A 14636-nucleotide genomic window follows, 5' to 3' on the forward strand; every position below is an offset into this window, starting at 1 on the left:
TTGCCTCATCCAGATCCATGACGCGCACCTCACCCGTCTTAAAAGGGCGCGCGATATGGACCGGCATGTTGGCTAGGGCCTCCCTCATTTTCGCGACAAGATCGTCCGCATGCTTCGAGCAGTCTGCGCCAGAAACCTCTAGGACGAGGCCCCCAGTCACGGCTCGCTTCATACGGACGGTGCTAATGCCGCAGTCACTCAGGCGCACACGCTCCTTCGCTGCTGCCATGACAGCAGCGTATGTGACGTCTGCGCCCTCCCGAATTGTGACGGCAATAGCTGCCGATGAGGGAGGCTTCGCCGGAACCACCTTCTTCGTCTGTGCCGGCCACTGCGATGCAGTGACCACTGCTTTCGGCTTCTGGGCTTTCCTGCTCACTACGGTGGCCCAGGTGCTTCCTCCCGCTGCCGGAGTAGCAGAGGATGGCACTGGTTGTGTACGAGCCACCGGAGCTGGGGTCTCCACAACCCCCTTCTTCCTCTTCTTCTTCCTTTTTTTGGCCTTAGGCCTGGGCTGTGTCCCTGGGACTGCCCCCACTGCTGGCCTATTGTGCCCGGCTGACGGTGTCGAGCCGACACGAGGTGGAGTCTTAGGAGCGGAAGCGATGGACGCAACTGCCGCAAGTTTCTTGTCCATCAAACTCCCAATGCGCTCCATCAGGCACCGCTCCCATTCTCCCGAAGGTTCGGGGGAAGGCCTGACAGGCGAAACCGGCGCTACGACCTGGTCCTGGGTCTGCCGGAGTATTGCCACCTCCTTGGCCAAGTCCTCCAGCCTCGAACTGAGGGCGGCTACCTGAGAGCGCAGCTCTGCGTTCTCCCACTCTAGCCTCTCCTCGTTCCGGCCCGACACCGTGCGTTGCACCAGCTCTGTGGTAGCGGCCTGCACCTATCTCGCGGCAAGGCGAAGACTGTGAACGAAGGTGCCCTTCAAATTTCTCGACCTGTCGGCAACCCCTTCGACAGTGGACAGCTGAGCTGCAATAAAAGCATTCAGATCAGCTGTCGGTCGTCCCTGCATTTCTGCCAACAGGTCATCCACCTTTGGTAGTGAGGCCTTCGCTCTGGTGTTGGAGGGGGTGAGAGATTGGCCAAGAATCTCATCGTCCTCCCCACTTCCATCCCTAACCGAGCGCCTTAGCACTCGGCGTTTTGAACCCGGCGGGCTGTTATTGGCTCCCGGGTTCCCCCTTTTCCTGGGCCGTTTAGACACGACGTCCGATGATGTCATAGAGATAAATGACACCACCGACGACGTGTCCGACCCGACACTGTCTCTGCGCTGAGACGTGCGCTCAAATGGGCGCGCAAATTCTTTATCACAAATTGAAACTTCAATACCTGACACATTGTCACAAGTAGTTTTTTCTAAATCATAAAGGTGCAAATTGCCCCCCCCAGAATACGAGGGGCAGCCCGAGCCAATTGGCTCGGGGAGGGATTCTCCAGTTACGGGACCCTCCTGGGGTACAATATCATCTATTTTTTGTACCTCCATGATTTAGAACTCCTCCACCTTGGTGTTTGGTCCGCGAGAGTTAAACTCAACCTCGACTCACTGTCACTAGTACGAGTGTAGTAGTTGCAGAGAGCCGAGGCTCCCTATCCGCCACCTGGGACGCGCCACGTAGGGGTTCACCTCCCCTCCCACTTAGACAACTAAGCAGGTCCGTGGAACCTAACCTAACCTAACCTAACCTAACCTAACCTAACCTAACCTAACCTAACCTAACCTAACCTCACCTGCCACACCCACCCCTGCTACAGGGTAAAGAGGGAGGGCCGTGGAGAAACGGCAACGAATGTAAAACGAATGCCTTCAGACTGGAAAATTACAACTTGGTGTTCCAGGCCGAACTGGTGGCAATTTCAAGGGCACTGAATCTTATCGCCAGGGAACCCCATGTGAAAAGAGGCAACATACTCAGCGACTCTAGATCTGCACTGGAGTTGCTGAGGGACCCATCATCAACCCATCCCCTGGCCTACGAAATTAGAAAAAAGATATAAGATCTAAAAAGGGCTGGGGGTGATGTTGCATTTTATTGGGTCAAAGCTCACATCGGGATCCCTGGCAGTGAAAGGGCTGATGAGTTGGCCAAGAGAACAGCATTAACTCGACAAGACTCGGCGGCGTACATTTCGTTTCCCCTCTCTCATGCAGAATATGCAATTAGATGGGAGACGACGAAGCAATGGCAGGAGAGGTACGCAACCTCCCCCACTGGCCGAGTCACCTTCTTGTTCTTCCCAAATGTCACGTCAGCCTACAAAATCCTTGGTTCCTTCACAATGTGCAACACCAAGGCGCAGCTGTGGACCGGACACGGTGGCTTTCGAGCGTTCAAACTCTCCGAGAGCCCATGCTGCTCTTGTGACGATGAGACTCCGGAGACCATAGAACACCTGTTGGAGGAATGCCCTAGGTTTGGAGCTGCTAGGTTTGACTGCGAACAAAAGGTCAAAGGAAGAATAAGAAGTGAGCAATTCCCTGCTCTCATGGCCAATGAATCCACACGATCAATGTTTATGGGTTTTGCCTTAAATGTCGTAAAGCTAGCAAACGGTGCGAATAGGACCAGTGATAATAAACTGTGATAATTTTAGTATAAATAAAAAAGATTTTTGTAAATAAAATAAAAAATTATAATAATAATAAGCTTTAACTTATTTAATTGTAATTTATGATATAATTTTGTTTTAGATTTAATGAAATTAATTTATAATTATTTATTGTAATTTGTAAAATATTAATTATTATATGAATGATGCATTATATTATGTTATAATGCATTACTATTGTTATTATGTTTATTTTAATGTAACTTTAACTTACTGTCTCTTAAACTTTATTCTTCTGTTTCTACATTGTATTCTTCTATTGTTTCTTTTCTTTATACTGTTTAATTTGTTACTGTATCATTTTGTGTATTGTATACCTACTTTCTCATATTGATTTTATTATGGAAAATGATTTAAATAAAAATAATGCTTTAAATTAATAATGATAAATGGTAGGGGGTTTTTAGCCGGTAAGAGTCCGGCACTACCTGGGTCTTCCCTTCCCAGGTGTCCATGATGGATTTTCCCCCTACCTATTGCAATTTTAGTGTTGATAAAAGAAACTTAATTTATTAATTTTTGGATATATAAAAAGTTATAAAAAATCATTTTAAAGTATTAAAGGTTGACGCATAAATAGCGTCAATAAACAAAGTTTCAATTTAAAAAAAAACCTAACCTAACCTAACCTAACTGACGATTCAAAATCAAGTCAAAATCTGGTATAACATTTTGTGCGGCTTGCAATCCAGCTCCAGGAGACGCGGTGTTATTACGTTCATTTAAAGCAGTGACAAGTTTTTCTACCAATGTATTTTCGTTGGCTGGTTTCGAGCAATACGATGAATTCTGGTGTCGGTGCTTTTGGGCGGACACTATTGAAGAGGAACGATGTTTCTTCCTACTACTCACGCACCGACTTTTGTGGTTCATAACAAGAGATGAATTACTGTCCGAAGAACTAGGCCTGTATGGACGTTTACGGGTCTTGCTGTGTCCGCGTTTGTAATGTACGTGATACCTGCCACTACTATCCGTCGAGTCCGATGATGAATTTATACTGCGATACCTTCGATTTGTATGCAACGGAGACCTCGACCTACTCATATGATCTCGGCGGGACGAGACTTACTCCTTGACCGCCTATCTGAAGTTCCACTTTTATTGCGCCGCGGCGTTTATGAGCGTTTTCGACGCGATTTACGCCTGCCAACGTCGCGAAGTTGCGGTGGAGTAGAGACCTACCCTACTTCTAGTGTTATCGCGTCGGTCACGTGTATTGCATCTACTACAACTTAATGGAGGAGTTCCAATCTCTGACTTATCACTTTCCATTTCGCAATTCCTATAAGGATAGAAGGATAGTAGGGAACTAAAGGAATGAACTGTTTTCGATTTTCCTCAGTTATATTATAGCTTACAACAATTATATTTATTTCGTATCCACTAGTGGGATATCAGATCGCACTTCTGAACTTTTAAATTCACAAGTTAAACACTTTTTAGCTCAAATATAATACTTTTTAACCGACTTCAAAAAAAGGAGGAGGTTCTCAATTCGTCGGGATATTTGTTTTTTTTTTATGTATGTTCACCGATTACTCCGCCGTTTATCAACCGATTTTGAAAATTCTTTTTTTGTTGTATTGGGTTGAGCTCCCAGCAGGTGGTCCCATTTTTTTTTCAGAATTTTATCTCATCCCCAAGGGGTAAAAACAGGGTATGAATTTCCATTTTGGGCACATGTTAACCGATTCTAATGAAATTAAGAACGTAAATATAGTTATAGCAGGAACTGTTCATTTTTGAAGTTGGTGCCATATTTCTTCAGATTACTTTGTCACCGCACCAACATCAAAAAAGAACAGTTCCTGCTTAGGTATATTTGTACTGTCACATACGAGTAGAATTTGTGTAAACCTTAAATTATTTCTTACATTTTAGTGGTTTTTTGAAGTCGGTTTTTTTTTTTATTATTATATACGTCAAATATCACACGGGCTTAATAATATTACAGAAAGTAACGATTAAAATTACATAATCTTAACAATTATTAATTAATTATTTATTAAGAAAACCGTGCAATCACCAACACATGTTATTGGCAGAATTGACAGTGTTAGTCACACACAGTCAGAGAGCCACAAAAACAAAATTGTAATAAGTATAAATATAATTATAAACTGTATGCTGCATGCCAATAATGGAAGTAGAAAAATAAAATTTCTAGCAAGACATCCGTGCTTTACTCGTGCTTTATAACAAAAATAACTCGGTAAGTGTTTTAAGATGATCATCACCTTGCTCTTTATTTTCATAAAAATCTTTAACGTGTTTTTGCTGTTAGTTCCCTTTGATTTACTTTTATCAAAGGGGAAGTCACTGAGCGAATATTGTATTATTTTAGGGGAAGGTGAAAGTTGCCGAGGAATCATGGGAAAGCGTTATTTATGTGATTATTGTCACAAAAGTCTGGTGGCGGCGCCCTCCGTGGTGCGGACGCACCAGCGCGGGCTGCTGCACCAGCAGCTCGTGCAGGAGCACTACCAGCAGTACAAAGGTTAGCCATTTTTATTTATAAGGGATATTTAGGAAGATAGGCTCAAGTGGTAGACGTTAGTGGAGATGTGCAGAACCTCTAGGACATTGGTACTCAACCTTTTTTATATAAGGGCCACAAACACGTTTAAGCATTGACATATATATTACTGCGTAAGGACAGGCCAAACCACTCAAGAAAATGGCACCCACGCGTTGGCCCTAAAATAGACATTTTAGGGCCAACGGTCCTCAGTCGACAGTTGTCTGTGACGGAGAGATGAGTCTTTGTTTCTTGTGTAAATATGCCTATTTATGTTGTGAAAGGCTACAAAAACTATGATACGAAGGTCAAAAAGGAATATGGAATATCATATCATCCTGAATTAATAAATAAACACATTTTAAAGCGATAATTATTTTACTACCAAAGTCTACAATGGCCGCACGATGTAACCTTGTACGGACGTCCGCATGCAACTCACTCATATTATTATGTACCTACTGTCCGGTGACGGTAAAATATGAACGCACATACAAGGTTGCGTCGTCAAGATAAGTAGCTCGGCTCTGACATAGTTCCAACAAATTATAACAAATTATGACAAATTATGCCAGTTATTTTGCTTGTATGAAGAAGGTTTGAGTAAAATGCTCTGAAGGGCGTATCCTTCCTTTTGAAATCATTGCGTTTAAGTCATGGTGTCGCGGGACGCAAGCATTTTTTTTTAACTAACTATTATCAAGCGATGTAAACTATTGAATAATAATATAAAAACATATGCATATACTAACTCTGTGTAAAAAGTATCGGGATTAGATCAATAAAACAAAAAATGATTGTTATTCATCCAAATTTATTTTATCTCCTTCAAAGTATGCTCCTTCAGAAACGATAGGTACACATACGCCAAAGAATTATTTAATCATCACAACATTTTGTTGAACGCTGTTTCCAGAGTTGTGTTTTGCACTCACGGCGAATTTTCCATTTTGTCTTCTATCGATTGTTAGTTAAAGTCATGTTGACTGTTTTCTTTGACTATCGTGCTGTTGTGCACTCGGAATTCTTGCCAGAAAGTCAAACGGTAGGAAAATAATATTATTAAACCCTGTAGCTGATTCGAAGCCTAAACATAATGAGAGTAACATCCGTTTTTCCCCTTTTATTTCTTGCTTTGTGGCGGATTTCCGCTGTCTCTGACGTCAAGTCCGCTAGGCAGTTTAGTCAAGTTTGAGTTTTGACGTTTAGTAACTTGATGAATCTTGCTCATTGACGTCCATTCCCCTGGACCGCACGGTTGTCTGCGGAGCGCTCTGCCAATCAACCGTGCCAGCAACAGTAAGAATTTAAAAATTTATTTTTAAATTATCTTGTTTATCCCTAACGGTTTTACCGTTCGTAAAAAATATTTGCTTTTATGTGGTAATAGGATTTTATGTGTTCCAGTATAACAATTGTGGATTTTATACAATATTTTTTCCAGAAATCTAACGATTGTTTTCAGAGAATTTGTAAAGTGGAAGTGAATCTTTAGAAATGAGTGAATCCAACTTAAATACAGTGCAAGGTGAAGTGGAGGCGACCGAAGTAGAACCAGCCCCAGGGCCAAGCAAGGGTCGCCCTGACTCCTCGGATTCTTCTACGGAAAGTTCATCAACAACTTCATCCGATTCCTCCGGCTCGGATCGAAAGAAAAGGAGGAAGAAAAAGTCGAGGCGTACAAAGCGCCGCCGCCACGACCTGTTGGAGAAACTGGCTAAAGAGGTTAGTGAATTGCGTAATCAAGTGCAGTACCGTAGCGATCAGTGCAATTATGAACAGTCTTGCCCGGAAGTTGATTTAAATATTAGTGGGGACTTATATAACGACTCGAACGCCCAGTGCAATGACGAAAACTCCCAGGCAGATTTTAATCTGAATCTAGGCACTTCCCTCAAACAGCCAGCAATACCTAAAACGTCCGATGAGTATTTAACGTTGTTACTCCAAGTGCAAAGATTTAATAACAGTGAATGGTCGGAGATTAGATACGCTGAAGCACAAAAAAGCTACAGTACTGCACCGGGTTACACAGAGCTCGATACAAACGAGGAAGTGCGTGCTTATGATACTGCCCGTAACCTGGCTTTTGCCGAAAAAAGTTATGCTGCTCTGACAATGGCCTTGCTAAAGCAACAAACTGCCCTGCAAGAAGGTATACGCAGTTTCCTATCCTGGGTGCGCAACCCAGAGAATTTATCGTACGATAAAATCAACGAAAAAATTGTTGAAACTTTTACTGGTGGTGAATACTCAAAAATATCAAATGATCTTCTTCAAATGGTGTGCGGCCACAGAGCGGACATGGTGGAGCAAAGAAGGGAGCTCATTCTGTCCTCCGTGAAAGACCCGCTCATTAAAAGTAACCTGCGCAAGGTTCCTCCTTCTTGTAAATACCTGTTCGATTCTGAACAATTTACACTAGCCCTGGAAAAGGCCGGAGGAGTAAGGAAATCCTTTTGGCCTAAGCAAACAAACAAACCGGCTGCGCAAGCTGGTAATTATGAATATTCTAGAAACCCCGCGCAGGGGATTAATTGCAACAAGCCTAACGGTGCTAAAAACAAAGCTCCCGCGCAGGGATGCTCTCACTGGCCAAATAACAACAGGTCCCAAAGCCACTTTTACACAAACAGCTCTGCGCAAGGGCCTAGCAACTCTAATGCTAATCACAGACCCTCCACCTCAAACATAAAACCAAACAACTATCGCGAAGGGAGGGGGGGGCACTATAACAACAAGCAGCAGCGACCCCGTAAACGACAGGCATCGCCTTCGTTTCGATCAAAAAATAAACGTTACAAATACTGACTCGAGGCCTTTTCGGGCGGGCCAACTGAAACATTTTGTACATACATGGGCCAAGCTGGGCGCACCAGCACGACTTCTGAAAATGATAGAAGGGTACCGCATTCCATTCTCTCGCAAACCGCCATTGATACATCCGCATCACACAAATCACATTCATACACCTCCTTCAGAAGAAATGTCCCACCTAATATCACAAATGAAAAAAGAAAATGTACTACAGCCGGTACCAAGCTCACCCAGCTTTCTTTCAACAATGTTTCTAAGACCCAAGCCCGACGGATCACTACGACCGATTTTCAACCTGAAGAATCTGAACAAATTCGTGTGTACGCCACAGTTTCGACTGGTGAATATGCACAAAGTTCCAGAATTCCTACAAAAACAGGACTGGATGGGAAAAATCGATATTTCCCAGGCCTATTTCCACGTGGCAATAGCTCAAAGCCACAGATGCTTTTTAAGGCTCATATATCGCAACGAACTGCTGGAAATGACGTGCCTACCTTTCGGCCTCAGCTCGGCGCCATCAGCCTATGCCTCCATAACCGCATGGATAGCACAGCTCCTGCGAGACGAGGGCATAAGGACACTGGTCTACCTGGACGACTTCCTCTTGGTCCACCAAGACCCGACCACCCTGAGCCAGCACTTGGACTACGCGGTCCAACTGTTGAACCAACTGGGTTGGCAAATAAATCGAGCGAAGTCAATCCTGAAACCTCAAAGAACCCTAGAGTTCCTGGGAATCATTTGGAATCCATGGTCCAACACAAAAACCCTACCGGACAAAAAGACTGCCAAAATAAAATCCAGTATAAATCAAATTCTATCCTCAGGGCAAGCCAGCTTCTCAGAAATTCAATCTCTAGTCGGCCTACTGAACTTTTCGAGCTTCGCTGTTCCGAGGGGCAGATTGAATTTTCGTCACATACAATCATTCAACCACAATCTGCCAGAAATAGCGCAAAAATTCAATGTACCAATTCTCGCCAAAACAGAAATGAAATGGTGGCTCAAAAATTGTTACCAATCAACAGCCATACACATAGCGCCACCGTCTCACTTCCTGACGACCGACGCGTCGGACATAGCCTGGGGGGCACGGCTGGACAATACCAATATACAGGGCCTGTGGAGACCGCACGAAAGAGACCTTCACTGCAATCAAAAAGAGTTACTCGCAGTCCACAAGGCAATAGAACGAATGCGAACGACATTAGCCAACAAAACTGTAATGCTACAAACCGACAACAGAACAGTCATCGCATACATTCGAAACGAAGGAGGAACAAGGTCTCAGGCACTGATGACCTTAACGTTCAACTTGTTTGCACTACTGGATCGGTACAACATAAAACTGACAACGTTCCATATTCCGGGCATTTACAACAGCGAAGTGGACCACCTATCTCGGAAAATGCTATCACCGGAATGGCACCTGCTGCCGTCAGCGCTGGAAACAATATTCGCCAAATGGGGAGTGCCGACAATGGACCTCTTTGCATCGAGAATAGCACACGTGGTGAAGGACTATTGTTCGATAGACCTCAGCGACGACCAAGCGAAAATGCACGATGCGTTCGCCCATCCATGGTCATTTCAACTAGCTTGGGTATTTCCACCACCCTGTCTGATGCCACGCGTACTGAACCACTTGAACAGTGCATCAGGGATATATCTAGTAGTAGCTCCTCGGTGGGAACGAGTATTTTGGCGACCGGACCTGAAACAAAGAGCGTTAGGCCCACCACACACGATCTGGAACTTACGCCAAGTACTAGTGGATGCAACGTCAGGCCATCCTCCTCCGAAGGTAGACGAGATGACTCTGGAAGTATGGAGATGTGGGGGTGGTCGGATGAATTACCAAACTGGTCACCAGAACAGAAAAAACTTCTACTGACAAGTTGGCGACCATCGACCTTGAAAACTTATAGGCCAGCATGGAATCGCTGGTGTGAATGGGCGAGGACAAAGGGAGTTGCCCCTACTAACCCCTCGGGTTCCGATCTAGGAAGATTTATTATCGACTTGCACCTTATCCATAAACTTTCTTACAATTCTATACTGCTACACAAGTCGGTAGTTTCTACTATGTGCAACACTCACTCATCACACCTTAGTTCAGACAGCGTGGTTAAACATGCACTAAAAGCCGTTGCCCTACAAACCCCAAAAGCATCCAAATCTCCAATATGGGACATAGATATTGTAATAGATTTTATATCTAAATCAGATACTCAAACAAGCAGTTTGTATGAAGCGTCAAGACAAACAGCAACCTTGCTTCTATTATGTTCGGGCAGAAGGGTCCACGATCTCACCTTGTTACGAATTGATGCAGATCACTGTGTGACAATGCATGACTCTATAATATTCTGGCCCGAATTCGGATCCAAAACTGACTCTTATGATTATAGACAGTCCGGTTGGAAACTGTTAATGAACAAAGATAACCCAGCGCTAGATCCTGTAACCTGGATCAAAAAAGTTATAGCTCTGTCTGCCGAACGACGAAAACATAATGATGTCAAAAACTTGTTCATCAGTACATGTGGTGCTCCAAAAGCTGCATCCAAGACCATCGTAGGAACATGGGTTAAATCTGTTCTAACAGATTCCGGAGTAACGGCCACTCCCGGTAGTGTCAGATCCGCTGTAGCATCAAAAAGCTGGATCAATAATTCTCCCCTGGATGAAATACTGACTAGAGGTAACTGGCGATCAGGCAATACGTTTGCCAGATATTACCGAAGGCAAGTTCTAGAATCTCAATCTAACCCAATATCAAGACTTTTTGATTCCATATAAATATAAAATTACTTGTAATATAAACAAGGTACTTAACTTAAGTATATAATTTATGATTAAATCCCTGATAAGGGTCAATATGATGATTGACAAAGCATATTTTGTATGATTACTTACATAATTAATTAAGTATAAGTACTTAACATAAGCAATAATGATCACAGTTAAACTTGATTGATGTTTAAAAGAGAAAATATTATTTGACCTTGCTAATTGCTGTCTCTGATTTACCTACCTATTTGTGTCCAATTCATTTAACTAAATAAGTAGTTATTGATATGTAAAAAATAAAACATGTATAAAATCAGAATATTTATTGTTTTTATATTTAAAAGTTTACAAATAAAGTTAGTAACATGAATTCATAATCACACATCTTTTATTAAATCACATAAATGTGGATTTACCAGCTCTCCAGGTACTTCATGTAAGTGTGTCATGTCTTGATTTCCCAAAAACACCTTCTAGCTATATTATTTGTCGTAGCAAATCGTATTAGGTACACTGCACTCCTACAATGCGAATACATCTACTAGATGTCATCTAGTCACATTGACGCCCTAAGTCCGCCAGGCGATAATAAACAAATCTCATTATGTTTAGGCTTCGAATCAGCTACAGGGTTTAATAGACGTGTTTTACCTACCAATAAAACACTTATTAAACACTTACCTGATTCGAAGCCTAAAAGATTAGCGCTGCCTGGCGCTAAGGAAATGAGTCAATGAGCAAGATTCATCAAGTTACTAAACGTCAAAACTCAAACTTGACTAAACTGCCTAGCGGACTTGACGTCAGAGACAGCGGAAATCCGCCACAAAGCAAGAAATAAAAGGGGAAAAACGGATGTTACTCTCATTATGTTTAGGCTTCGAATCAGGTAAGTGTTTAATAAGTGTTTTATTGGTAGGTAAAACACGTCTATTTGCGGGTTATATAGAATTTCATTCAGCAAATTTGACGAAAAAAGCCAGATTTGAGGAAAAAAATTCGGGAAAAGATTTTGCACCACATCATCATTGTGAATGAATTTGTGAGCAAACACTCAACAAATAGGTACCATCGAGCATCAACTATATTAACCAGATATAGCTGCAGCTCATGGCTTTAGCTTATTATTTTTTTTAACTCAAATTACCACTTTGAGGCACTGTTTTCAATCGATAGAAAACAATAAGGAGAAATCGCCGCGAGTACTAAACACAACTCTGAAAAAATCGTTTAAAAAATGGCATCAGTATGTGTATCGTTTCTGAAGGAGCAAATAAATTTCGATAATAACAATCATTTTTTGTTTTATGGATATAATCCCGATTCTTTTACACAGAATTTATATTCTCTATTATCTCTCATGGCACGCGGGCCACTGATAAAGGCCGGCGGGCCACATGCGGCCCGCGGGCCGCAGTTTGAGTATAGCTGGTCTAGACCATTGGTCTCATCCAAATTTATTTTATTACCTTGGATGAATATCCAAATCTATTTTATCACCTTCAAAATTTGCTTCTTCAGAAACGATACACATACGCCAACAAATTATCCAATCACCACAACTTTTTTTTAAACGCTGTTTTCAGAGTTGTGTTTAGTAGTCGCGGCGATTTTTCCTTATATCGATTGAAAACAGTGCTTCGAAGTAGTAATTCACGGCTCTAGCTTCTTTTTTAGAGCCAGAGCCGTGAGCTGCAGCCATATCTGGTTAATATGGTGGATGCTCGATGGTATTTTTTGAGTGATTGCTCAAAAATTCATTCACAATGATGATCCTTGTGCGAAAGGCGCGATATCGTAGTGCAAAATCTTTTCTCGTTTTTTTTTTCCACAAATCTGGCCTTCTTCGTCGAATTTGCTGTACTAAATTCTACATAACCCGCAAATAATATCTTTTTCCTACCGTTTGAATTAATGGCAAGAATTTCGAGTGCACAACACCACGATAGTCATAGAAAACAGTCAACATGACTCTGACTAACAATCGATAGACGACAAAAGAAAATTCGCCACGAGTACTAAACACAACTCTGGAAACAGCGTTTAAAAAAATGTTGTGATGATTGGATAATTTGTTGGCGTATGTGTATCGTTTCTGAAGGAGCAAATTTTGAAAGTGATAAAATAAATTTGGATGAATAACAAACATTTTTGTTTTATGGATATAATCCCGATACTTTTTACACAGAATGTATGTATATTCTCTATTATCTCTCATGGCACGCGGGCCACAGAGAAAGGCCCGGCGGGCCACATGCGGCCCGCGGGCCGCAGTTTGAGTATAGCTGCTCTAGGACCTCAATAACAGCAATCAGGTTATTTAAAGCTTGAGGTTTTAAGTATATGTAATTATTATGCCTAGTTAGCTATGCCTTTCACTACAGTGGAGTTTACTTTGTTTAACTCACAAACAGCAATTTATTACTCTTAATGTGAACAACTCCCTCACTTCTCAGTGTGCTGACAGTGGAGATATCCTGGGGTAAATGATAGGGGTCCCATACATAATTGAAAACACCTGCCTAAGAACCCGCCTGCATATTCTACTATTTTACATTACCTAGCCTTTCAGTACCTAAATTTAAAAGATTATTTATTAAAAATTGTTTTACTTACTAAAATATTTTTTTCAGATCCTGATGTTATATTAGCTGAAGAAGCTTTGAAGAAACCATGTCTCCGGTTTGCTAATGGAAGCTGTAGTTTCGGAGGGCTGTGTCGATACTCACACTACTCAAATGAAGAGTTGGATAACTTAAAAAGAGCAGGTAAATGATTGTACAGTACAACAGTGCTGAGCATTGTATTAGAACCCTTACTATATTATGAATGAATAGTATGCTATAAATCCATTGCACAAAAATAAAGTATTAACATTGTTATCTAATCTAGCCTCATCACATGTGCCAACAGTGCCACAGCTACCAATCTATTGGTACCACACCCTTACTTTACTATTTTAATAGTAAGTATGCACAGAGAGTATTACAGTATAGTTAAGCAATATATAATATTAAAGAAAGTAAACTACATTTAAATACTATGTGATGATCTCCACACTTGGCACTCCAAATATCTATCGCGGGCCTGGCTTGTGCTACCACACCCGGGACCTATTGCACAGCAGTTGGGGTCACTAACCACTACAAAATTTATTTTTATTAGTTGTACAAAACTTAAAGTCTGTAATTCTAAATAAATTTTCAAGAGGGGTTGATTCGTCCATGGTCTTAAGGTATTTTCTTTTTGTTACAGTAGCCGTGACAAAGGCGAATAGCGGAAGCGTCCCCCAGCCACCGCCCGAGGGTCTGTACCAGGAGCTGCAGCGGCTGCGGCCACCCGGGCTCGCCGTCAGCTACAATGCTGATGGTGAAACCAGTCTGTTCCCCTGGAAATACAATGTGGCATTCGACAAATACGCTCTACCCCCCAGCCTGAAAAGGATGGATGATGACGACTTTTCTTTTCCGTGTAACCCTGAGTGGGGCTTAGGATGAAAAACACTACGCCTACAGTCAACTTTGTTATTATAAAAGGGTGTGTACTAGAGTAATATTAGTTCAATGGTATACTTACATACATTCCTTTTGCTGAACGAACCTAGTCATGGGCATCATTATGTATAAGTACCTACACTTTTGTACCTTGTCCCAATAAAATCTGAAAGGACATTGGGCATTTTGTATGGCAATTTAGGGAAAAGATAGATAATATTTTATGGTGACTTTTTCGTAGTAGGTAAATTAGTAAAATAATTACAGAATATTAAATCTGGTTGGCAACACTATAATTTAAAAGTATTTTCAAAAAAGCGGGGCAAATCGCCCGATGTCTTATAATACACTTAAGTAGAAAACTATTTGCAAACCCAAGAAACCTA

The 14636-nt window shown here is 42.0% G+C and overlaps 2 protein-coding genes across 4 annotated transcripts; both read left to right on the top strand.

Annotated features, from left to right (window-relative positions):
- Nucleotides 1-4727: 4727 nt before the first annotated feature.
- Nucleotides 4728-14560, top strand: LOC105380917 (zinc finger matrin-type protein 5). Of its 2 annotated transcripts, none has more exons than XM_048624828.1 (4): nucleotides 4728-4837; nucleotides 4970-5122; nucleotides 13390-13524; nucleotides 14012-14560. In XM_048624828.1, exons 2-4 carry the CDS (start codon nucleotides 4996-4998, stop codon nucleotides 14251-14253), a joined length of 504 nt encoding a protein of 167 aa, XP_048480785.1. In that variant the 5' UTR covers nucleotides 4728-4837; nucleotides 4970-4995; the 3' UTR covers nucleotides 14254-14560. The 2 variants fall into 2 exon arrangements, with proteins under 2 accessions (XP_048480785.1, XP_048480786.1); XM_048624829.1 differs by having other exon boundaries at nucleotides 14015-14560.
- LOC125489315 lies at nucleotides 6201-9331 on the top strand. 2 transcript variants are annotated; one of them, XM_048624826.1, is made up of 2 exons: nucleotides 6201-6442; nucleotides 6609-9331. In XM_048624826.1, the coding sequence occupies exon 2, from the start codon at nucleotides 6641-6643 to the stop codon at nucleotides 7952-7954; it is 1314 nt and encodes a 437-aa protein (XP_048480783.1). In that variant the 5' UTR covers nucleotides 6201-6442; nucleotides 6609-6640; the 3' UTR covers nucleotides 7955-9331. The 2 variants fall into 2 exon arrangements, with proteins under 2 accessions (XP_048480783.1, XP_048480784.1); XM_048624827.1 differs by having other exon boundaries at nucleotides 6373-6442; nucleotides 6588-9331.
- Nucleotides 14561-14636: the final 76 nt, after the last annotated feature.

Source organism: Plutella xylostella, chromosome 13 (genome assembly GCF_932276165.1).
Source record: "Plutella xylostella chromosome 13, ilPluXylo3.1, whole genome shotgun sequence".
Lineage (NCBI taxonomy): Eukaryota > Metazoa > Arthropoda > Insecta > Lepidoptera > Plutellidae > Plutella > Plutella xylostella.